This window comes from Pan paniscus, chromosome 1 (genome assembly GCF_029289425.2).
Source record: "Pan paniscus chromosome 1, NHGRI_mPanPan1-v2.0_pri, whole genome shotgun sequence".
Lineage (NCBI taxonomy): Eukaryota > Metazoa > Chordata > Mammalia > Primates > Hominidae > Pan > Pan paniscus.
In genome coordinates, this window is record NC_073249.2 from 198122898 (window position 1) to 198148458 (window position 25561).

Sequence of the window (25561 nt, forward strand, 5' to 3'; positions counted from 1 at the left end):
TGGTCCTCCTTCCCTAATAAGGACAGAGGTGCAAAAGAACCTTCATATGAGGTGGCTTTGAATCTTGAATATTCATGTTTATTGTCCATTTTTTACTTCAGAATGACTGGTGTTTTTAGGAGTGGGTGGAGCTTGGAAATTGAGAAAGGGAAGAGAACAAGGCAGGGACCAAACAGGGACATGGCCAAGACAAGACAGTTGTACAGTTGACTCTCAAGCCTTCATGGAAACCATATGGCAGGAAGGCTTTGGGGGCATTTACCTTTTGCCAGCTAGACTCCACTCCTGCACTGGATTCAACACTGGATCCTATCTGATGGAAACTTGGAGAAGCCCATGCATGACTCAGCGTTCTCCAGTGGGGAGACTGCCCGCGTTGCTGACTCTGCCTTGCTTTGCAGGCAGAAGCAGCAAGAGACTGAAGACTTTTTCTCTAGAATAAATAAGCCCAATTACTTGAAAATCAAGTAGTACAATAAACCTAGCCAAAAGTGGTCTCTCCTAAATCAGCTTAGGTATATGCCTTCTCCAGGAAGATCTCCCTTATTTGCTGACCCCACCTCTACACCGCTAAGCTGGGTTAGGCACTTCATGCTTTGTTCTCTCAGCTCCTAGCCAATAGCCCTATCACACACAGCACTTACCCAGTAGGATCTGTTTCAGTACCTCAGTAGAGGAGAGCTGCTTGTTTGTGCCTTTGGCAGTCTGCTGAAACCTATGAACCAATTCTTAAATAATGTTTTTCAATGCATAAAATACATAGAATTACAAAAAAAACAATTATAATGAAATGTGTAGTTTTGGTTTTCTGAGCTGGGGATGTTGCCCTGTTGCCTGGGCTAGAGTACAGTGGCATAGTCATAGCTCACTACAGCCTCGAACTCCTAGGTCCAAGCAAAATCCTCTTGCCTCAGCATCCTGAGTAATTGTGTCTACAAGTGCGAGCCACAAGACTTGACTAATTTTTACATTTTTTTGTAGAGATGGGGTCTGGCTATGTTGACCAGGCTAGTCTTAAACTCTTGGCCTCAAGTAATTCTGCCTCAGCTTCTGAAAGTGCTGGGATTCTAGGTGTGAGCCACCGTGCCTGGCTGAAATATGTATTTCTTAACTCCAGACATCTGGAGTATGAATTCCTTAAGTGCAAGGACTGTCTTCATCTCTCTACTGTCAGTGCCTAGCACAAAGCCTGGCACATAGATGGTTCTTAAAAATGTTTATTCAATGCATGAACAGAAAGATAAATGCCTACTACCAAGTCAGCCTAAGGTTCATTGCAACTGCTTATGCACATACCAATGGCTTGCATATGTCTCACCCCATCTAGGATCATCTAGACCAGGGCTGTAAGGGAACCTACATTCAACAACAGGTGCCATAATATCTAACAATAATGACAGGCTATTGGAAGACCAGGAAAACAACAAAGCTCATGTATTTCACCAGCTGGAAAATTCATCTAGTAAACAGGCTGTTTGAGGAAATCTCTTGACATTGGAAGCATGATGCACACACTACCTTAAAACCCTACCAATAGCTCTGATGGAGGAAAGAAGGGAACCTGAGCTAGCACGTTGGTATTCACGAGGGCTCTTCTGTCCTGAATTGGTCCTCTCATCTCTGGGAAAGAGAAAAGTGTCCCTAAAAACCACAATAGAGATGAGATGTGCCTTCCTAGATTCAAGTAGATTCAGTCTGAGACAGCAATTTTGTTTTTATGTACCAACAGAAAACCTAAACAAGCAGGAAATAAAAGCTACTTCCCTCACTAAAGATATATTAAGGGCCAAATATTTGTTCTAAATTGATTGCTAAGTCTATTAGATATTTTGAAAAGAAAAATAAAACCCCAGACTATTTAAAAACTGAAATCTACAACTGTATGGAGTTCATAAATCTCATTCTTAAGAGTCACCTTCAGGCTGGGTGCAGTGGCTTATGCCTGTAATCCCAACACTTTGGGAGGCCAAGGCGGGTGGATCGCTTGAAGTCAGGAGTTCAAGACCAGCCTGGCCAACATGGCAAAACCCCGTCTCTAATAAAAATACAAAAATTACCCGGGCGTGGTGGTGGGAGCCTGTAATCCCAGCTACTCAGGAGGCTGAGGCAGGAGAATCACTTGAACCAAGGAGGCGGAGGTTGCAGTGAGCTGAGATCACACCATTGCACTCCAGCCTGGGCTACAGAGCGAGACTCCATCTCAAAAAGAAAAAAAAAAAAAAAACAGTAACCTTACCATGTTACAGGGTTTCTTTGACTACATACAGCCATCTGAGGGATGGAGAATGCAACTTTTACTTGCTCGATGGGGTTTCCAACATCTGTTGGAAGAAACATGGCTTCTGAAAGGTGCCTTCTTAAAAATAAAAAAGAAAAAAAAAAACTACAGGTCCAAGTTTTGTTTTTAATAAAAATATTCCTCCCACTCTTAAGGTGTGTGCTTTCTTTTTTGACCTATTTTTCCTTAAATTTGTCTGTAGTTTCCCTGTATCCCTATATTTTTCCTAGTGCAGTAAACAATGCAATCAAAGAAATAAAAACCAGGGTCCACTCTTGCCCCAAACACTGAAGAGGGTCAAAGAGAAGAAATCACAGCACGGAAAATGGCCCAGCTCTAAATATACAAACAACATTAAAAACAAAACAAAACAAAATAACCCCCCCCCCCCAAGCATTATTATTGACATTCCTGGTACATTTCCTACAATATAATGTTGCAGACAATGCTTCTTTCCCAGGGAGTCCAGCTCACTCAAGAGACATCTAGTTGGTGCCTCAGGAAAGCCTGGGGGTGTTGAGTCCTCTCTGCCAAGCCTAAAGCTTTTTATGATCTCAGTATCTCACAGAAACATCTGTGGTATAAATGAATCTAAAAGGGGATGAAGGCAGGCAGGCACCTGTCACTGTTCTCCAAATCAGCCAAAAAGCTGAAGAGCGTGGGTTCTAGGAGACAGATGCCATTAAGAGTTGAGGGATGGAGGGCAGAACAAGAGGAAGCACCAAATGAGTGGCTGCCTTTGGTTCCAAAGCCAAAAAAATGGCCCCACCAAAAAAGGCAGCTGGTTTGATTGAGGAACTCCCTGCTCTTGGAGCCATGCAATGAAAATGATGGCCTTGGAGCCCCATCCCTGTGACAGCCACAGTCCAAGAACCAGAGCCATTTACATCACATTGCACAGTTTCAAATGAATGGACTGGTCCTAGTTTAGGAGGGTGAGTGCTTTGACAAAGTGTGGGACAAGGTAAGCTATTACCTTGAACCCCAAAGCACAGCTGCAGCATCCTTGGCTTTCCATTTCTTTCTTTTTTTTGAGACGGAGTTTCACTCCTCGCCCAGGCTAGAGTGCAATGGCATGATCTCAGCTCACTGCAACCTCCGCCTCCCAGGTTCAAGCAATTCTCCTGCCTCAGCCTCCCAAGTAGCTGGGATTACAGGCACCCGCCACCATGCCCAGCTAATTTTTTTTTTTTTGTATTTTTAGTAGAGACGGGGTTTCACCATGTTGGCCAGGCTGGCCTCAAACTCCTGACCTCAGGTGATTCACCCGCCTCGGCCTCCCAAAGTGCTGGGATTACAGGCATGAGCCACCGCACCCGGCCTTGGCTTTCCATTTCTGCAAAACCGCAGGTCACTGCTGCCACTTGCTCTGTGGAGATGTACCTTCCACTTATTACCACCCTCTTCTCAAAATGGCACTCACGGTACTAACTTTTGGAGATCTCCAGAGGCGTCAGTTGCACCTCTGGAAGTAAGATGATTTCCCTGCCCCATACTTGCCAAAGCACTTTTTTTTTTTTTTTTTTGAGATGGAGTCTCGCTCTTGTTGCCCAGGCTGGAGTGCAGTGGTGCGATCTTGGCTCACTGCAACCTCTCTGCCTTCCCAGGTTCAAGCGATTCTCCTGCCTTGGCCTCCTGAATAGCTGGGATTACAGGCTCCCACCACCACACCCGGCTAATTTTTTTTTTGTATTTTTAGTAGATACGGGGTTTCACCATGTTGGCCAGGCTGGTCTCAAACTCCTGACCTCGTGATCCACCCGCCTCGGCCTCCCAAAGTGCTGGGATTACAGGCGTGAGCCACCACGCCCGGCTAGCACTTCCCTTTTTAAGCTAGTGCTGGCATGCCACCTTCCCCTCAAAGCAGAGTCAACTTCCTTTTGTTTGAGAGTTTTGTACTGGCCTCTGTAGGCCCTTTTCAGGATACAAAATAAAGTGCCCTTCAGCATCCACATGCGAGTGGGTTGCCTTCCAGTGTCAGATCTGTGTTCCAGAGTTTGGTCAATGCATCTTTACAAGAATAAAACCACATGCCTACACACACAGACGAGCCTGGAAATGGCTTTCTGGACAGGGTTATTCGTTATCTTGACACTTCCCCTAAAAGAAATTACTTTCTTGGTGTAAGATGATTAGGACATTGAATGACCTACTCTCAACTTCTGGAAGGGCAGCTTGTTTTGTCCATTTTTCAATGAGGGAGTGGGAAGAACCCAACATTTTCAGTTACAACAATAAGATTTTTTTTTTTTTTTAAAGGGTCCTATGTGGAAATGAGTGGGACAATGATAAAAATAAACAAATAATTAAAATTCCAAATCAAAACATAACTCCTGGCCCTGAGATCCCCAGTTAATCCTCTAAGACCACAATCTCCACATTGTGAACTTGATGCTGGTGTTCTTCCATCTCAGCCACAACTTTCTCCTCAGTCCTCAGCTCTGTCTCCAAGATGACTGCTTTGCCCTCAGTATCTTCAGCTTCTGGGTCCGGGGCTGGATCAATCTCAATGATGGTCTGCCCATCCTCTGAGGTGCTTTCAACAGCCTGAATTGCCGAGGTTAGGCCGGACTCCATGGCCACCAATTCCACAGGGCTAACCATGGTGGTCATGTTGCCCAGTGTACTCCCATCCTGCATGGCAGTAGAGCTCAGCAGCGCCAAGCTAGATGAAGGGTGGATGGTCACTGTGTCTGGTGAGCTGCTCTTGGCAGAGGAGACCACTGTGGCATAGCGGAAGAGCTGAGGGCCAGAAGGCAGTGTGTGGACAGTCACAGGACTGGAGCCCTGGCTGAGGGTGGCCACTGGAATATTGCCCATGGAAAATGACTGACCCACTGGGGTGATGGTGATGGGTGAGATGACTGTGAACTGAGGCTGCTGGACAGGAGGAGAAGGGCTCAAGACAGTGGTGGAGGCTGGCCGCTGGAGCCGGGGCCTTTTTGGAGGCTTAGGAGTGCTCACAGGCATCAGTACCACATTTTGAACTGTCTGAGATTTCAGCCTGTGATCCTGGCCTTGCTTCTTCTGCTCCTCCAACTGGCGTTCCAAGTCTATGGAAAAAAAGAAAAGACTTTGTGTAGAGGGAAGTAAAATCTTGGGAGCATTAAACTGAGAGTCAGGAGACCTGGTGTCTCTGTCTGGTTTTGTTACTAAGTAGCTTCAGGCAAGTTGTGATATTGTTTTCTTTCTTGTGTTTATTTGGGGGGCAGAGTCTTGTTATGTTGCCTAGGCTGGAGGGTAGTGGCTATTCACAGGTGCTATCATTGCGCACTATAGACTTGAACTTCTGGCCTCAAGCGATCCACCCACCTCACCTTCCCAAAGTGTTGGGATTATAGGCATAAGCCAGTGCGCCCAGCTGGCACAGTCCCTTGGAACTCTCATGGACCTACAAAGGAGCTACAATGGCCACTCCAAAAAACAATGATTTTCGAACTATCCTTCAAGGCAAGAATGCCTTGCTGCATTGGCTGGAAAACTCCTTTGCTGGTGACTCAAACAGCCACAGTTTACAATTGTTGCCTAGGAAGGTCTACAGAAAGTTATAGAAGAAGTCCCTAAAAATTACAGAACTAAAAGAGGTCTTAAGAGCTCAAACAAATTCATTCTGACAGGGATCCAGAGAGGGAAAGTGACTAATTTAAGGTTATGAAGATTGGGCCAGGACAATGGTCAACTTGGTTGCTTTTGCATTCTAGTACGCCTATCACTATCCCTCTCCCAAGTGACCAGTCCAACCCTAGGTGACCACTGGTAAGTTGGCTTCTACAATGGAACCTATTACTTAGTACCTGATAAGCACCCAAGAAAGAATCAATTACACTTATAGAACACTTTGCTCCCTATGTGTGATATTGTGATATAATAAGAAATACATATTTAGTCTCTGCCCCTGGATCCTGGCACACAGCTCCTAAAACACATGGATCTCCAGAGCGGTAAATGTCTTTTTTTTTTTTTTTTTGAGATGGAGTCTCGCTCTGTCGCCCAGGCTGGAGTGCAGTGGTGCGATCTCGGCTCACTGCAAGCTCTGCCTCCTGGGTTCACACCATTCTCCTGCCTCAGCCTCCTGAGTAGCTGGGACTACAGGCGCCCGCCACCGCGCCTGGCTAATGTTTTTTTTTTTTGTATTTTAGTAGAGACGGGGTTTCACCATGTTAGCCAGGATGGTCTCGATCTCCTGACCTCGTGATCTGCCCGCCTAGGCCTCCCAAATTGCTGGGATTACAGGCGTGAGCCACCACGCCTGGCCCAGAGTGGTAAATGTCTTTATATCTCTTTTTTTTTTGAGACAGAGTCTCGCTCTATCGCCAGGCTGGAGTGTGATGGCACGATCTTGGCTCACTGCAACCTCCGCCTCCCAGGTTCAAGCAATTCTCCGGGTTCAAGTGATTCTCCTGCCTCAGCCTCCCGAGTAGATGGGACTACAGGCATGCCCCACCACACCCAGCTAATATTTGTATTTTTAGTAGAGATGAGGTTTCGCCATATTGGCCAGGATGATTTCAATCTCTTGACCTCATGATCCGCCCACCTTGGCCTCCCAAAGTGCTGGGATTACAGGCATGAGCCACTGCGCCCGGCCTAAATGTCTTTATATCTTAATGAGATGACTGGTATCTGGGAATCCTTAGATAGATTCAAGATGGGGGCTGGTCACCAGAAAGATCCAGGCATGATTAAAGACTAGGACTTTCAGTCCGAGGCTGTAGGTTGATTACCAATGGCCAATGAAGTAATCAACCATACCTATGTAATGAAGCCTCCATAAAACCTCAAAAGTACAGGGTTCAGAGAGCTTCAGATTGTTGGAGGTTCCTGAGAGTGGCGTGACTACAGAGTGCATGGAAGTCCCACTCTCCTTCCCACCTTGTCCCATGCATCTCTTCCATCTGGTTATTCATCTGTATCCTCTGTAATAACCTTTATAATAAACCCAATAAACATTGAGTAACTGCTTCTCTGAGTTCTGTGAGCCACCTTAGCAAATTAATCAAATGCAAGAAGGTGATTGTGGGAACCCCAATTTATAGCCAGTTGGTCAGAAGCACAGGTCATTTGCAGTTTGCCTTCAACAATTAATCAAAAAAAAAGAAAAAAAAAGCACAGGTCACAACCTGGGGCTGAATGGGAGGCAGTCTTTTGGGACTGAGCCTTACCTGTGTGATCTGATGCTATCTCCAGGGGGATAGTATCAGAATTGAACTGAATTATATAATACCCAGTCAGTGTCCACTGGAGAGTTGATTGCTCGGTATATGCAGAAAAACCCCTACACATCTGATTACAGAAGTGTTCTGTGCTATACTGAGTGTATGAGCGTAGGAAAAACACTTTGGTTTTTCCAATAACTTAATACTATAAAACACCAAGAGTGGCCAGGCACACTGGCTCACACCTGTAATCCCAGCACTTTGGGAGGCCGAGGCAGGTGGATCACCTGAGGTCAGGAGTTCGGACCAGCCTGACCAACATGGAGAAACTCCGTCTCTACTAAAAATACAAAATTAGCCAGGTATGGTAGCACATGCCTGTAATCCCAGCTAGTTGGGAGTCTAAGGCAGGAGAATCGCTTGAACTTGGGAGGTGGAGGTTGCGGTTAGCCAAGATCGCACCATTGCACTCCAGCCCGGGCAACAAGAGCGAAACTCTGTCTCTAAATAAATAAATAAATAAATAAGGCTGGGTGTGGTGGCTCACGCCTGTAATCCCAGCATTTTGGGAGGCCGAGGCAGGCAGATCACCTGAGGTTGGGAGTTTGAGACCAGCCTGACCAACATGGTGAAACCCCATCTCCATTAAAAATACAAAATTAGCCGGGCGTGGTGGCTCATGCCTGTAATCCCAGCTACTCAGGTGACTGAGGCAGAAGAATCGCTTGAACCCAGGAGGCAGAGGTTGCAGTGAGCCAAGATTATGTCACTGCACCCCAGCCTGGGCAACAAGAGCGAAACTCCATCTCAAAAAACAAAAATAAATTAAAAAGATAAATAAATGTCATCCCTAGAAGAATGTCCAGGTATAATACTGAGTAGCAACTTGAAAAATATTAATAGGGCTGAGCACAATGGCTCACACTAATAATCCCAGCACTTTGGGAGGCTGAGGTGGGTGGATAACTTGAGTCCAGGAGTTTGAGACCAGCCTGGGCAATGTGGTAAAACCCCATCTCTACCAAAAATACAAAACAGCTGGGCATGGTGGTACATGCCTGTAGTCCCAGCTATTCAGGAGGCTGAGGTGGGAGGGTCACCCTGAGCTCGGGGAAGGTCAAAGTTGCAGTGAGCCGTGATTGTGCCACTGCACTCCAGCCTCAGTGACAGAGTGAGACCCTGTCTCAAAAACAAATAAACAAACAAAAAGAAAAATATGTCATGGTGAAAAAAAGCAGAAAACAAAACTTTATGTATACAATGATTAAAAATATCTGAAGAAATAATACACACAAGGGACCAAAAGCCTGTATTTCTAACAAAAACCAGTTTTCTGACGGTTTAAAGGTTTTTTCTTTTTCTTTTTTTTTTTTTGAGACAGAGTCTCGTTCTTGTCCCTCAGGATGGAGTACAATGGCACTATTTTGGCTCACTGAAACCTCCGCCTCCTGGGTTCACGCCCTTCTCCTGCCTCAGCCTCCCGAGCAGCTGGGGCTACAGGCGCGCGCCACCATATCCAGGTAATTTTTGTATTTTTAGTAGAGACAGGGTTTCACCATGTTGGCCAGGATTGTCTCAATCTCTTGACCTCGTGATCTGTCTGCCTCAGTCTCCCAAAGTGCTGGGATTACACAAAATTTCTGATTACCACAAATAATGGAGAAAGTGCTAAATTTATATCTATCAAAAGATGCAGTATCAATAATGTAAAAAAGACAAAGACCAATTTGTCAGCTTCCTTTTTTTTTCCTTTGTGCCTCTTTTGTTTCTCATCAATCCACCTCATCTGCGGCTTTTTTTTTATTTTTAAAAGCAAAATCTGATACTATTTAAAAAAAAAAAAAGTTACCCCAACAAAAGTCAACAAGAAAATGGGAAGACAAGAATATTAGCATGATATCACCGAAGAAGAGCGATAAGTTATACATACCTGTCAGAGTATAAAGAAACTGCTCTTCTCCCTGCTCTACTTGGTTCCTTCTGTTGTCTAAAACCTTCTTGACTGTGTCCATTAGGCCAAATGTGTGTGCTACATTGTTGAGAACAGCAGCATCTATTTAAAACAAAAGACATGCCTGTCCAGTTAAAACAGATATGTTCCACCACTCTCCATTGTGCTGTTTATAAATATGAAACAACCAGAAATTATGGGACTCTCCTAACTGCATTTTAACACATTTTTAACAAAGATTTATTACATGTATAATGAATACTGGTTTAATTGTTATATTTTTGTAAATCTTTCCATATAAATAAATACAAAGATCAGGCTGGGCATGGTGGCACATGCCTGTAATCCCAACACTTTGGGAGGCCAAGGCGGGAGCATTGCTTGAGGCCAGGAGTTCAAGACCAGCCTGGGCAACATAGTGAGACCCCTGTCTCTACTTACATAAATTTGAAACAATTTTTTTTTCCTTTTTTTGGAGACAGAGTCTTGCTCTGTCCCCCAGGCTGGAGTGCAGTAACATGATCTCAGCTCATTGCAACCTCCACCTCCCGGGTTCACGCCATTCTCCTGCCTCAGCCTCCCGAGTAGCTGGGACTACAGGTGCCTGCCACCACGCCTGCCTAATTTTTGTAGTTTTAGTACAGATGGGGTTTCACCACATTGGCCAGGCTGGTCTCGAACTCCTGACCTTTTGATCCACCCACCTCAGCCTCCCAAAGTGCTGAGATTACAGGCACAAGCCACCGCGCCCGGCCAATTTGAAAAAATTTTAAGGCCAGGAGCGGTGGCTCGCATTTGTAATCCCAGTCTCTAACAAAAATACAAAAATTAGCTGGGTAAAAAATAATAATAATCATAAATAAATAAATAAATAAATAAATAAAATTAGCTCGGTGTGGTGGCATGTGCCTGTAATCCCAGCTACATGGGAGGCAGCTGAGGCCAGAGAATTACTTGAATCCAGGAGGCAGACGTTGCAGTGAACCAAGATCGTGCCACTGCACTCCAGCCTGGAAGACAGGGCCAGACTCCATCTCAAAAAAAATTTTTTTTTTAATATCTTGCATCTGTTTATAGTTCTGACTTTAGGTTTTGAAAACATGGTCCCTGTACTAGATAGAGTTAATGTTCATCTCAGTTTTGCTATTTCCCATATGTGCAACCTTTGGTAAGTCATTTCACTCTTCACTTTTCTCATCTAAAATGAATGGGATTAATAACACTTACTCTGCAAAATAGACATGAAGATTAGAAATATATTTTAAGTGTCAAACATGGGGATTGGCATGCAAGATTATTATTTTTATTATTATTTTTTTTTTGAGATGGAGTCTCACTCTGTCACCCAGGCTGGAGTGCAGTGGCGCAATCTTGGCTCCCTGCAAGCCCTGCCTCCCAGGTTCAAGCGATTTGACTGCCTCAGCCTCCTGAGTAGCTGGGATTACACGTGCACGCCACCATGCCTGGCTAATTTTTGTATTTTTTTTTTTTTTTTTGAGATGGAGTCTTGCTCTGTCGCCCAGGCTGGAGCGCAGTGGTGCAATCTCAGTTTACTGCAAGCTCCACCTCCTGGGTTCACACCATTCTCCTGCCTCAGCCTCCTCAGTAGCTGGGATTACAGGCGCCCGCCACAATGCCAGGCTAATATTTTTTGCATTTTTTAGAAGAGATGGGGTTTTACCGTGTTAGCCAGGATGGTCTTGATCTCCTGACCTCGTGATCTGCCCACCTCGGCCTCCCAAAGTGCTGGGATTACAGGCGTGAGCCACCTCGACCGGCCTAATTTTTGTATTTTTAATAGAGACGGGATTTCACCATGTTGCCCAGGCTGATCTCGAACTCCTGACCTCAAGTGATTCACCTGCTTCAGCCTCCCAGAGTGCTGGGCGTGGTGGCTCCCATCTGTAATCCCAGCCCTTTGGGAGGCCGAGGTGGGTGGATCACCAGCCTGACCAATATGGTGAAACCCCGTTGCTACTAAATACAAAAAAATACAAAAAATTGGCCAGGCGTGGTGGTGCATGCCTATAGTCCCAGCAACTTGGGAGGCTGAAGCAGGAGGATTGCTTGATCCCGTGAAGCAGAGGTTGCAGTGAGCCGAGATTGCACCACTGCACTCCAGCCTGGGAAACAACAGCGAAACTCTGTCTCAAAAAAACAAAATTGGGCCAGGCACGGTGGCTCATGCCTGTAATCCCAGCACTTTGGGAGGCCAAGGTGGGTGGATCACGAGGTCAGGAGATCGAGACCATCCTGGCTAACACAGTGAAACCCCGCCTCTACTAAAAATATGAAAAATTAGCCAGGCGTGGTGGCAGGCACCTGTAGTACCAGCTACTCGGGAGGCTGAGGCAGGAGAATGGTGTGAACCTAGGAGGTGGAGCTTGCAGTAAACTGAGATTGCACCACTGCACTCCAGCCTGGGTGATAGAGTGAGGTGTGGTGGCTCACGCCTATAATCCCAGCACTTTGGGAGGCTGAGCCAGGTGGATTGCTTGAGCACAGGAGTTTGAGACCAGCCTGCACAATATGGCAAAACCCTGTCTCTACAAAAACTACAAATATTAGCCAGGTGTGGTGGTATGTGCCTGTAGTCCCAGCTACTTGGGAGACTGAGGCAGGAGGATCAATTGAGCCCAGGTGGTTGAGGCTGCAGTGAGCTGTGACTGCATCACTGCACTCTAGCCTGGACGACAGAGCAAGACCCTGTCTCCAAAAAAAAAAAATTGTCAGTATTTGTGTTAATTGCTTCCTTAACTTGGACAACCTCACCTACATTCCCTTCCACAGTCACCTCTCTTGGTCCCATGGTTTGAAATAACACACACATGCTGAGCACTCCCACATATACATCTCCAGCCCTGACCTCTTTCCTGTATTCCACATTCATACTTCTATCTAGATGAGTGACATCTCTATTTGATGGTCTAATAGTCGTCTCAATTTAAGAGGTAAAACTAATTTTGATTTCCTCTCTAAACCTGTTCCTCTCCCAGTGGCCTTCATCTCAGTAAATGGCATCACCACTCACAGCTCAGGCCAAAAATGTGTGAATCATCCCGCTATCTTTCTTTCTCTTTCATCCTGCCTCCAATCCATCAGCAAGACTTAGTAGTTCGACATTCAAAATACATTCTCAATCTAATCACTTCTTCCTAACTTTACCGCTACCCACTCTAATCCATGATACATTATCTCTTCTTGGACTAATTCCTTTAAGAGCTTCCCAACTGGTCTTGTTTCTACTCTTTCCCCATAAAAGTCTACTCTCCACACAGCAACCAGAACAATCTCTTAAAAATACAAATTTTTAAGAGATTTAAAATTTTAAATCTCTTAAAATTTTACAGGCGCAGTGGCTCACGCCTGTAATCCCAGCACTTTGGGAGGCCGAGGCGGGCAGATCATGAAGTCAGGAGATCTAGACCATGCTGGCTAACACGGTGAAACCCCGTCTCTACAAAAAATATAAAAAATTAGCTGGCCGTGGTGGCGGGCACCTGTAGTCCCAGCTACTCGGGAGGCTGAGACAGGAGAATGCCGTGAACCTGGGGAGTGGAGATTGCAGTGAGCCAAGATCGCATCACTGCACTCCAGCCTGGGAGACAGCAAGACTCCACCTCAAAAAAAAAAAAAAAAAAAAAAACAAATCTGGAGGACAGGCATGGTGGCTCACGCCTGTAATCCCAGCACTTTTGGAGGCCAAAACAGGTGGATTACCGGAGGTCAGGAATTCAGGACGAGCCTGGCCAACATGGTGAAACCCCATCTCTACTAAAAATACAAAAAACCTAGCCAGGCATGGTGGTATTTGCCTGTAATTCCAGCTAGTCAGGAGGCTGAGACAGGAAAATCACTTGAACTCGGGAGGTGGAGGTTGCAGTGAGCCAAGATCACGCCACTGCACTCCAGCCTGGGCAACAGAGTGAGACTCCGTCTCTAAATAAATAAACAAATAAATAAGAATTCACTGAATACACAAGGTCTCATCTCATCATAATCCCATTTCTTTTTTTTTTTTTGAGACGGACTCTCGCTCTGTCACCCAGGCTGGAGCGCAATGGTGTGATCTCCACTCACTGCCACCTCCACCTGCCGGGTTCAAGCGATTCTCCCACCTCAGCCTCCTGAGTAGCTGGGATTACAGGCACCCGCCATCATGCCTCACGGATTTTTGTATTTTTGTAGAGACAGGGTTTCACCATGCTGGCCAGGCTGGTCTTGACTTCCTGATCTCAGGTGATCCACCTGCCTTAGCCTCCCAAAGTGCTGGGATTACAGGCGTGAGCCACAACGCCTGGCCCATAACCCCATTTCTATTAGATTAGAACACCATTTTACATTCTGCACAGCAGCACCCTGAAAGTATTCAGAAACAGCTATAAGTGAACACAACAAGTTCAGAAAGCCTTAAATTAATAGGATATGAGAATAATCTTTATTTATTTATTTATTTATTTTTGAGATGGAGTCTCTCGCTCTTCCGCTTGGGCCAGACTGCAGTGGCGCTATCTTGGCTCACTGCACGTTCCGCCTCCCGGGTTCATGCCATTCTCCTGCCTCAGCCTCTCGAGTAGCTGAGACTACAGGCGTCCACCACCGCGCCCGGCTAATTTTCTGTATTTTTAGTAGAGACGGGGTTTCACCGTGTTAACCAGGATGGTCTCGATCTCCTGACCTCGTGATCCGCCTGCCTTGGCCTCCCAAAGTGCTGGGATTACAGGCGTGAGCCACCGTGCCTGGACGAATATGAGAATAATCTAAAAACAAGTGGATTTCTCCAATTTTCAGACTCTTTCTCTATACATACACATAGTGGACATACACACATAATGAGTGTATACAGAGAGTCTGAAAATAGATATATCGGCTGGGCGCGGTGGCTCATGCCTATAATCCCAGCACTTTGGGAGGCCGAGGCGGGCGGATCACCCAAGGTCAGGAGTTTGAGACCAGCCTGGCCAACATGGTGAAACCTCAGCTCTACTAAAAATACAAAAAATTAGCTGGGTGTGGTGGCATGCGCCTGTAATCCCAGCTACTCAGGAGTCTAAGGCAGGAGAATCGCTTGAACTCAGGAGGTGGAGGTTGCAGTTAGCTGAGATCACGCCACTGCACTCCAGCCTGGGTGACTGAGTGAAACTCCGTCTCAGAAAAAAAAAGAAAATACATATATCGCGAGAGAGAGGATGCTTTCTGTCAGTTTTTTTTTTGAGATGGAGTCTTGTTCTCTATCACCCAGACTGGTGGGCAGTGGCATAACCTTGGCTCACTGCAAACCTCCACCTCTTGGGTTCAGCAATTCTCGTGCCACAACCTCTCAAGTAGCTGGGATTACAGATGTGCACCATACCCAGCTAATTTTTTTTTTTTCGTATTTTTAGTGGAGACAGGTTTTCACCATGTTGGCCAGGCTGGTCTCGAACTCCTGACCTCAAGTAATCTGCCGGTCTCGGCCTCCTAATGTACTGGGATTACAGGCGTGAGCTACCGCACCTGGCCTGTGGTTTTTTTTTTTTTTTTTTTTTTTTTTGAGACAAGGTCTTGCTCTGTCACCCAGGCTGGAGTAGAGTCCTATGATCATAGCTCACTGCAGCATCAAACTGCTGGGCTCAAGTGATTCTCCTATGCCTCAGCTTCCCAAGTAGCTGGGACTACAGGCACCCACTACCAACCATACCTGACTAATGTTTAGAAAGTTTTTTGTAGGCTGGGAGCGGTGGCTCATGCCTGTAATCCCAGCACTTTGGGAGGCCGAGGCGGGGGGATCACCTGAGGTCAGGAGTTCAAGACCAGCCTGGCCAACATGGCAAAACCCTGTCTCTACTAAAAATACAAAAATTAGCCGGATGTGGTGGTGGGCGCCTGTAATCCCAGCTACTCAGGAGGCTGAGGCAGAGAGAATGGCTTAAAACCCAGGAGGTGGAGGTTGCAGTGAGCTGAGATTGCGCCACTACACTCCAGCCTAGGCGATAGAGCGAGACTCCGTCTCAAAAAAAAAAAAAAAAAAAGGTTTTTGTGGAGACAAAGCATCTCACTATGTTGCCCAGACTACTGGCACCATTTATAAAGACAAAAATTACCTGTGGAAAAGCATGGCCAGATCTGAGTTCAAAACCTAGTTATGAACCTTAGACAAGTGACTTAACTTATATGAGCCTTAGTTTCCTTGTCTGTAAAATTAAGTTAATAATACCTATACATCAGGGTTTTTGCAAGGCTTACAGGACCTGCCTACGGAGGTGAGTATTCAATAAATCACTGCTACTGTTAGGATTAGTGCACTTACCTGTGACTTGGAAGGGGGCCTGGATGAGCCGCTGCTGAACTCCCCTGAGTAGCTCCTCTATTTCCTTCTGTATATTGCAGACAACCTCTTCCATCAGCCCTACATCAGCTATTCCTTTCCAGAACATCAAAGTGTCCTCTGGCACAAGAAGGATAAGACAGAGGGTAAAAAAGAGACACTACCTAGATACTTAGGCAAATCTCTACAATGTTAAATTCAAAATTATTTTAACTCAAAATGATTTCTTATTGGGCCATTCCTGAAAAAAGGGAATAAGCTTTGGAATACTACATGCTTCCCTGAGTGGGCACCCAATTATGTTGCCCCTTCAGCAGCATAGGTCCTTGGGATGATTGCCTCAATTTGTCATTCTCTCAATTTGTCATAGTTCTCACTACAAAGAATAGTCATTTTCCTCCAATAAAAATATTAAACATTAAACATATTTAACATTAAATATTATTTAATTTTAATTTAATTTAAAAACGAGATATTTAATATCATAAAAGTTAAATAGTAAAGAAATGAAATATTAAGATATACTCTCTCTAGTCCTATACTTAAGAAAACAAAACAAAACAGTTGGATAGATGGGGCTATAAGCTCTCTGAGGGTGGTGGCTATGTCTTTTCTTTTTTTCTTTTTTTCTTTTTATTTTTTTTCTGAGACAGAGTTTCGTTCTTGTTGCCCAGGCTGGAGTGCAATGGCGCGATATCAGCTCACTGCAACCTCCACCTCCCAGGTTCAAGTGCTTCTCCTGTCTCAGCCTCCGAGTAGCTGGGTTTACAGGCATGCACCACCACACCGGGCTAATTTTGTGTTTTTAGTAGAGACGGGGTTTCTCCATGTTGGTCAGGCTGGCCTCGAACTCCCGACCTCAGGTGATCCACCCACCTTGGCCTCCCAAAGTGCTAGGATTACAGGCATGAGCCACCGCACCTGGTCTGTCTTTTCATCTACGCACCCAGCATCTAACAACAGTGCCAACTAAAAATAGGCAATAATAAATACCTATTAAATGAATAAATAAATGGAGGGTGATGTGAAGCCTCTCCTGGTCCCCTCTAAGTGAATCATCATTAATCACCATGCTCTACAACACTTGCCACCTATTTTTTCCTTCTAATATCTCAAAACTTAGTTTATCTAAGAAATGTGCCAAAGTTGGAGGCAGTCTGATCAGATGAAAAGCACAGACTACATAGTCAAACAGCTAAATTCAGCTCTGACACTTGTTTGTGACTGGTCTTAGGCAAGTTGCTGAACCTTTCTAAATTCTGATTTCTTGTTTTTTGTTTTTTGTTTTTTGAGACGGAGTCTTGCTTAGTCGCCCAGGCTGGAGTGCAGTGGCGCGATCTCGGCTCACTGCAAGCTCCCGAGTAGCTGGGACTACAGGCGCCTGCTACCATGCCCAGCTAATTTTTTTTTGTATTTTTAGTAGAGACGGGGTTTCACTGTGTTAGCCAGGATGGTCTCAATCTCCTGACCTTGTGATCCACCCGCCTTGGCCTCCCAAAGTGCTGGAATTACAGACGTCAGCCACTGCGCCCGGCCAATTCTGATTTCTTTGTGTGTAAAATGTGACTATGCAGGGCTATTGCATGGATTAAAGTAGGATGTTTGTAGCTATAGTTAGTATTTACATGCATGAGAAAATCCAGCGAAAGTAATTAAGAGGTCTTCCGTGTCCATAATGATAATGGTGATAAGGCTCACAAGACCCTGCAAGACATCTGAGCCCTATAGAAGAATACCTGAAATTTCCTCTGAGTCTTTCTTTACACCCTCCTCCGTGGCCATGGTGACAGCAGCGGTGAGAGCTGAGTTCCATTCCAGCCCTGCCTCTTCCATGCTCTCTTCTGAGATGGCAATCTGCGTGATGCTACCTAAAAACAGTCCAGTAGAGGTGAGAACAGTGAATTTAACGAAAAAGTTATAGCTATCCTATATCTCATACTCAATAGCTACAAAGACCTTGTTATTTTAACATTCTAGCCTCTTGGCTGCAGGTCCCTATTTTAAAAACTAGACTCTTAGGTAAGCTAGGATGAATATTGGATTTTCTAAAGAAAACCTGCCTTGCAAAGGAAAATGCTTTCTTACTTTGAATAGAAAGTGAAAGATAACTTACAAAATCACAAAAGAGCAATGTGTTTCCTAGGTAGGTATGTTTTTGAAAGAGATTGAAGATAGACATTACTACTAGCCTGCCAGCCCCAGACTTACTGAGGGTGAAGAAAGCTTGAAATAATTTAAGAGAAAGGTATAGTGCTTTGCCAAGAGCTCTACTACAAGCAAGTCTGATGCTAAGCATCTAACTTATTTATTAGCCTATAAAGAGAAAGTAAAAGAAATGAAGACCATAAAAATCAGATAAGAGATTCATGTATAGCAGATTCACAGAGGGGAAAAATACCCTTTGCTATTACTTGTATAGTAAGATTTTGACTGGGCGTGGTAGTTCATGCCTGTAATCCTAGCACTTTGGGAGGCTAAGGTGGGCAGATCGCTTGAGCCCAGGAGTCTGAGGCCAGCCTGGGCAACATAGCAAAACCCAGTTTCTATAAAAACTAGCTGGGTGTCGTGGTGCACATCTGTAGTTACAGCTACTCAGGAGGCTGAGGTGGGAGAATCACCTGAGCCCAGGGGCTTAAGACTGCAGTAAACCATGATTGTGCCACTGTACTCCAGCCTGGGTGACAGACTAAGACCCTGTCTCAAAAAATAAGAAAGCTTTTGGCCAGGCGCAGTGGCTCACGCCTGTAATCCCAGCACTTTGGGAGGCCGAGGCGGGCGGATCACGAGATCAGGAGATCGAGACCATCCTGGTTAACACGGTGAAACCCCGTCTCTATAAAAATACAAAAAATTAGCCGGGTGTGGTGGCGGGTGCCTGTAGTCCCAGCTACTCAGGAGGCTGAGGCAGGAGAATGGCGTGAACCCGGGAGGCGGAGCTTGCAGTGAGCCGAGATCGCGCCACTGGACTCCATCCAGCCTGGGAGACAGAGCGAGATCATCTCAAAAAAGAAAAAAAAAAAAAAAAAGACAGCTTTTAAACAAAGAGAATCAAGAAAAACCAAACTGATCCAAACAGCAATATAGGAAAGTACGGACTCTACACACTGGAGGATATCAATCATCGGGCAAAAGATAATCAAGTAAAGGACTTTTAGCCAAATAAAAAGGAAGTACAGTCATCCCTCAGTATACATGAGGGATTGATTCCTGGACCACCTGCATATATAACCAAATCTGTACATGCTCAAGTCCTAAAGTCAGCCCCGTGGAACCCATATATACAAAAAGTAAAACTCGACACTTCATAGACCCGGGTTTTGCATCCTGCAAATACCATATTTTCCATCCATGTTTGGTTGAAAAAAAAAAGCTGCATAAAAGTGGACCCCCACCGATCAAACCCATATTGTTCAAGGGCCAACTGTAAATAGCATTTCACAGTATTTTTCACTTTTCAAGTGAAAGAGTCAAGTGTCCAAATATTCAAACTGCCAGATATTTTATACTTTCCTGAAAGGGATTTAGGTTTCAAGGATTCTGGCCTCTATTCACCCACTGGATACACACAGAATATTAGAACTGACCAAAAGATCTTTTTTTTTTTTTTTGAGACGGAGTCTCGCTTTGTCGCCCAGGCTGAAGTGCAGTGGCATGATCTCGGCTCACGGCAATCTCCGCCTCCCAGGTTCAAGCAATTCTCCTGCCTCATCCTTCTGAGTAGCTGGGATTACAGGCATGCACCACCATGCCCAGCTAATTTTTTTTTTTTTTTTTTTTTTTTGAGATGGAGTCTTGCTCTGTCGCCCAGGCTGGAATGCAGTGGCGCAATCTCGGCTAACTGCAAGCTCCACCTCCCGAGTTCACGCCATTCTCCTGCCTCAGCCTCCGGAGTAGCTGGGACTACAGGCGCTCACCACCACGCCCAGCTAATTTTTTTGTATTTTTAGTAGAGACAGGGTTTCACTATGCTAGCCAGGATGGTCTCCATCTCCTGACCTTGTGATCTGCCAGCCTCGGCCTCCCAAAGTGCTGGGATTACAGGTGTGAGCCACCGCGCCCAGCCATGCCCAGCTAATTTTTATATTTTTAGTAGAGATGGGGTTTCACCACGTTGGTCAGGCTGGTCTCAAACTCCTGACCTCATGATCCGCCTGCCTCAGCCTCCCAAAGTGCTGTGATTATAGGCGTGGGCCGCCGCACCCGGCCAAGATCTTTTTTTTTTTTTTTTTTTGAGACAGGGTCTCTCGCTCCTGTCACCTAGGTTGGAGTGCAGAGGCACAATCACAGCTCACTGATACGTGATCTTCCCACCTCAGTCTCCTTAGTAGCTGGGACCACAGGCCCACACTACCATGCTCAGCTAATTTTTTTATTTTTTGTAGAGATGGGTTTTCGACAAGATGCCAAGGCTGGTCTCAAACTCCTGGGCTCAAGAAATCCTCCTGCCTCAGCTTCCCAGAGTGCTGGGATTAGAGGTGTGACCCACCATGCCCAGCCATTAAGAGGTCATTTTTTCAGCACCGTAAGACAAGGCAAAAAAGAAAAAAAAAACAAAAAAGGGCCAGGCATGGTGGCTCACATTTGTAACCCTAGCACTTTGGGAGGCTGAGGCGGGTGGATCACCTCAAGTCAGGAGTTCGAGACCAGCCTAGCCAACATGGTGAAACTCCGTCTCTACTAAAAATACAAAAAATTAGCTAGGCTTGGTGGCGGGCACCTGTAATCTCGCTACACGGGAGGCTGAGGCAGGAGAATTGCTTGAACCCGGGAGGTGGAGGTTGCAGTGAGCCAAGATTGCACCACTGCACTCCAGCCCGGGTGACAAAGCAAGATTCTGTCTTAAAAAAAAAAAGAGGTCAATTTACAAGCACAGTGTATGTCCCTAACCTTTTAGATCCTTTAGCATTCTTGTGACTTTTCTCAGGCATATTTGTAAGTCTTGTAACAGTAGTTGAGATACATTTTATCCAACTATATAGTAAGTCTCCAGCTGGACTAACTAAATCCTAATAATAATCTTACAGTTACATCTTTCCTGGATGGTAAGGAGCCCTAGTACCAAACTCAACAATACTGAAGTTAAGTGTGCTCATCTGTTTCATCTGTGGGAAGCCTCAACTTGGTAATCTGGAGACCCTCCAAGCAGACAACTCCAATCATTACAGTGGGATATCCAGAGTCCTGTCCAGCCAATCACATTGTCTTTGATACACCTCAGTATAATGGGTGAAAACCACTCATCATTCTAATCTACCTCTTGTGTTGACCACTAGTAAAGCAAGCATTTTTCTTTTTTCCTTTTTTTTGAGACAGTCTCGCTCTGTTACCCAGGCTGGAATATGGGACGATCTCGGCTCACTGCAAACTCCACCTCCCGGGTTCAAGCAATTCTCCTGCCTCAGCCTCCCAAGTAGATGGGATTACAGGCATGCGCCACCACACCCGGCTAATTTTTGTATTTTTAGTAGAGACAGGGTTTCACCATGTTGGCCAGCCTGGTCTCGAACTCCTGACCTCAGGTGATCCTCCCGCCTCAGCCTCCCAAAGTGCTAGGATTACAGGCGTGAGACATGAAGCACAGCTGCAAAGCATTTTTCTTTTTTTTTTTTTTTGAGATGGAGTCTCGCTCTGTCGCCCAGGCTGGAGTGCAGTGGCACCATCTTGCCTCACTGCAAGCTCCGCCTCCTGGGTTCACACCATTCTCCTGCCTCAGCCTCCCGAGTAGCTGGGACTACAGGCGCCCGCCACCACACCTGGCTAATTTTTTGTATTTTTAGTAGAGACAGGGTTCCACCATGTTAACCAGGATAGTCTCGATCTCCTGACCTTGCGATCTGCCCGCCTCGGCCTCCCAAAGTGCTGGGATTACAGGCATGAGCCACCATGCCCAGGGTTCTTTTTTTTTTTTTTTAAGACGGAGTCTTGCTCTATTGCCAGGTTAGAGTGCAGTGGAATGATCTTGGCTCACTGCAGCCTATGCCTCCCATGCCTCCCAGGTTCAAGCAATTCTCCTGCCTCAGCCTCCCAAGTAGCTGGGACTACAGGCGCACGCCACCATGTCCGGCTAATTTTTGTATTTTTAGTAGAGACAGGGTTTCACCATGTTGGCCAGGATGGTCTCAATCTCTTGACCTCATTTTTTTTTTTTTTTGAGACGGAGTCTCACTCTGTTGCCCAGGATGGAGTGCAGTGGCGCCATCTCGGCTTACTGCAAGCTCCGCCTCCTGGGTTCACGCCATTCTCCTGTCTCAGCCTCCCCAGCAGCTGGGACTACAGGTGCACACCACCACACCTGGCTAATTTTTTTGTATTTTTAGTAGAGACGGGGTTTCACTGTGTTAGCCAGGATGGTCTCGATCTCCTGACCTGGTGATCCGCCTGCCTCAGCCTCCCAAAGTGCTGGGATTACAGGCGTGAGCCACCGCACCTGGCCGATCTCTTGATTTCATGATCTGCCTCCCTCAGCCTCCCAAAGTGCTGGGATTACAGGCGTCAGCCACCACGCCCAGCCTGCAGAGCATTTTTCAAAACAGCCTAATTCAACCTTAATATCCCAAGTGGCACCAAAGTGAAACTGTTATGTAAGTATTGTAACTACTGAACTACCTTTCTAATGCTTACAATGCATTGTAAGGAAAAAACAAAGGAGGAGGTCTGGCCAATAGGAATCATTTGGAAGAAAACAAAGCATGTTTCCAATGCATGGAATCCCATCCAAGATTACCATACTTTACAACAAGGCACATCAATGTTCATGAGAATTGAAATTAAGAATATGCAAGGGGACAGGCGTGGTGGCTCATGCCTGTAATCCCAGCACTTCGGGAGACCGAGGTGGGCGGATCACCTGAGGTTGGGAGTTCAACACCAGCATGATCAACATGGAGAAACCCTGTTTGTACTAAAAATACAAAATTAGCCAGGCGTGGTGGCGCATGCCTGTAATCCCAGCTACTCAGGAGGCTGAGGCAGGAGAATCGCTTGAACCCAGGAGGCAGAGGTTGCGGTGAGCTGAGATCATGCCACTGCACTCCAACCTGGGCAACAAGAGCAAATCTCTGTCTCAAAAAAAATTAAAATAAAAAAAATACATATATATATACACACACAAGGGAGAAATAAGGGGGAAAGTTCTGCTGAAAAACACAATGGGTTTTCAGGTGGTTTCCTACCCCCTACCATCAGCCGAAGTGGGTGTCTGCACCACACTTGTCTGCTGTCCTGGCACTGGAGCTCTTGCACTGCTGATCAGAAGATCAAATTTGGTGCTTCTGCAGGTATTGGAGCAAACTTTGTCATGTTGGTAAAAATCAATCTGTCCGGAGTCCATCATTTTCCTGTGCAAAGGGAGACAAGAAGTACCAGTTCAGCCTATACTTCATCTAGTGGGAACTAGGCCTCAGGGAAAAATAGGGACAACACTGTTGAGCCTATTGTGTAGATTAGTGAAACCTAATAGTGTTAGAAGTCATTAGGTTGCAAAAATTCTAATTGGGGCTTTAAATTTTCACTGGTCCTGCCCACATTTACCAGTATTCCTCCTCCCTCCGTAGTTTATTCATTATGAGTATTGCAGCAAGATCTGGTGCCACTTACACAGACATAAAGTTTCAGTCTTTTAAAAAACTCTCCTAGGAATACAGAAAAAAGTTCACTATACTAAACCCACTCTGGAAAATGTCCTTATAATTGGATCCACAAAACGTTATTATAGGATATGAGCAAAACCATGGGGTATTTTAATTATAGTAAATTCTATGTTATAATGTCATTTGGCTTTCACTAAAGATTTGTTAGTATCCTGACTCTTTTACATTTGGGGAAAATTGGCATATGCTTGTCTTTCTGGGTAAATAAAACCCGCCAAGAACAACAAAACTCAAAGTTAAAGGTATTCCTCAGCCAGGTGCAGTGATTCACGCCTGTAATCCCAGCACTTTGGGAAGCCAAGGCAGGAGGATCACTTGAACTCCGGAGTTTGAGACCAGCGTATGCAACATGGTGAAACCACATTTCTATAAAAAATACAAAAATCAGCCAGGCATGGTAGCTCATGCCTGTAGTCCCAGCTAATTGGGAGGATGAGGCTGAAGAATCACTTGAGCCAGGAAGCTGAGGTTGCAGTAAGCTGAGATCACGCCACTGCACTCCAGCCTGGGTGACAGAGTTAGACCCTGTCTCAAAAATAAATAAATAAATAAACAATAAAAATAAAGATATTCCTTCCCAATTTCATTGGATTACTAATTTCTGCATACAAATCATCTGAAAAATTTTTTTTAAAATAATGTTTTGTTGGAAGTAGAGAGTAAAATAATTTAAAATTTTTTTAAATAAAAACAAAAAGAACACAAATAATGTTTCTGTGTCTCTGACTAAAAAAATGATGTGGGCTGGGAATGGTGGCTCACACTTGTAATCTCAGCACTCTGGGAGGCCAAGGCGGGTGGATCACCTAAGCTTGGGAGTTTGAGACCAGCCTGACCAACATGGAGAAACCCCATCTTTCCTAAAAATACAAAATAAGCCGGGCATGGTGACGCATGCCTATAATCCCAGCTATTTGGGAGGCTGAGGCAGGAGAATTGCTTGAATCTAGGAGGTACAGTTTGCAGTGAGCCAAGATCACGCCATTACACTCTAGCCTTGGCAACAAAAGTGGGGTGTGGTGGCTCACGCCTGTAATCCCAGCACTTTGGGAGGTGAGGTGGGCAGAGCATTTGAGGTCAGGAGTTCAATACCAGCCTGGCCAACATGGTGAAACCCTGTCTCTACTAAAAATACAAGAAAATTAAGTGGGTGTGGTGGCGCACACCTGTAATCCCAGCTAATCAGGAGGCTGAGGCATGAGAATCACTTGAACCCAGGAGGTGGAGATTGCAGTGAGCCAAGATCATGCCACTGCACTTCAGCCTGGGCAACAGAGCAAAACTCTGTCTCAAAAAAAAAAAAAAAAAAAAAAAAAAAGGCTGGCCACGGTGGCTCACGCCTGTAATCCCCGCACTGTGGGAGGCTGAGGTGGGCAGATCAAGAGGTCAGGAGTTCGAGACCAGCCTGACCAATATGGTGAAACCCTGTCTCTACTAAAAATACAAAAATTAGCCAGTCGAGGTGGCGTGCTCCTGTAATCCCAGCTACACAGGAAGCTGAGGCAGGAGAATCACTTGAACCTGGGAGGTGGAAGTTGCAGTGAGCTGAGATCGTGCCACTGCAGCCTGGGCGACACAGCAAGATCCCAACTCAAAAAAAAAAAAAACCTATGTTAAGAAAATATTTAGCATTTTCAGCTGGCCACACTGGCTCACACCTGTAGTCCAAGCTACTTTGGAGGGCTGCTTGAGCTGAGGAGATTGAGGCTGATTATGCCAATGCACTCCAGCCTTAGTGACAGAACATGGGCTTTTTTTTTTTTCAATTGCTCTTTTTAAAAAAATCTTAGGCCAGGCATGGTGGCTCATGCCTGTAATCTCAGCACTTTGGGAGGCCAAGGCGGGTGGATCAGGCGGTCAGGAGATCGAGACCAGCCTGGCTAACATGATGAAACCCCGTCTCTATTAAAAAAAAAAATACAAAAATTAGCTGGGTATGGTGGCACGCGCCTGTAGTCCCAGCTACTCGGGAGGCTGAGACAGGAGAATCACTTGAACCCGGGAGGCGGAGGTTGCAGTGAGCTGAGACTGCGCCACTGCACTCCAGCCTGGCAACAGAGCGAGACTCCGTCTCAAAAAAAAAAAAACAAAAAATCCTACAACACACAGACAATGTCAACATTTTAGCATATTTTCTTCTACTAAATTTTACTTACATATGTATGTCTTAACACAGCCAAAATCAGTTTAATGAATTTTATATTTTTCTTCCTTCAAATT

The 25561-nt window shown here is 45.4% G+C and overlaps 1 protein-coding gene across 6 annotated transcripts in view; it reads right to left on the reverse strand.

Moving 5' to 3' along the window:
* Positions 1-1201: 1201 nt before the first annotated feature.
* Positions 1202-25561, reverse strand: part of GMEB1 (glucocorticoid modulatory element binding protein 1) — a 50513-nt gene continuing 26153 nt past the window's right edge. For all 6 annotated transcript variants that reach the window (XM_034959550.3, XM_034959552.3, XM_034959546.3 and 3 more), the window contains exons 6-10: positions 22872-23029; positions 17429-17560; positions 15675-15812; positions 9365-9487; positions 1202-5331 (exon numbers count right to left, since the gene is read on the reverse strand). In XM_034959550.3, the coding sequence (XP_034815441.1) occupies positions 4631-5331; positions 9365-9487; positions 15675-15812; positions 17429-17560; positions 22872-23029 (1252 nt within the window). In that variant the 3' untranslated portion in view covers positions 1202-4630. The remainder of the gene's footprint in view (positions 5332-9364; positions 9488-15674; positions 15813-17428; positions 17561-22871; positions 23030-25561) is intronic.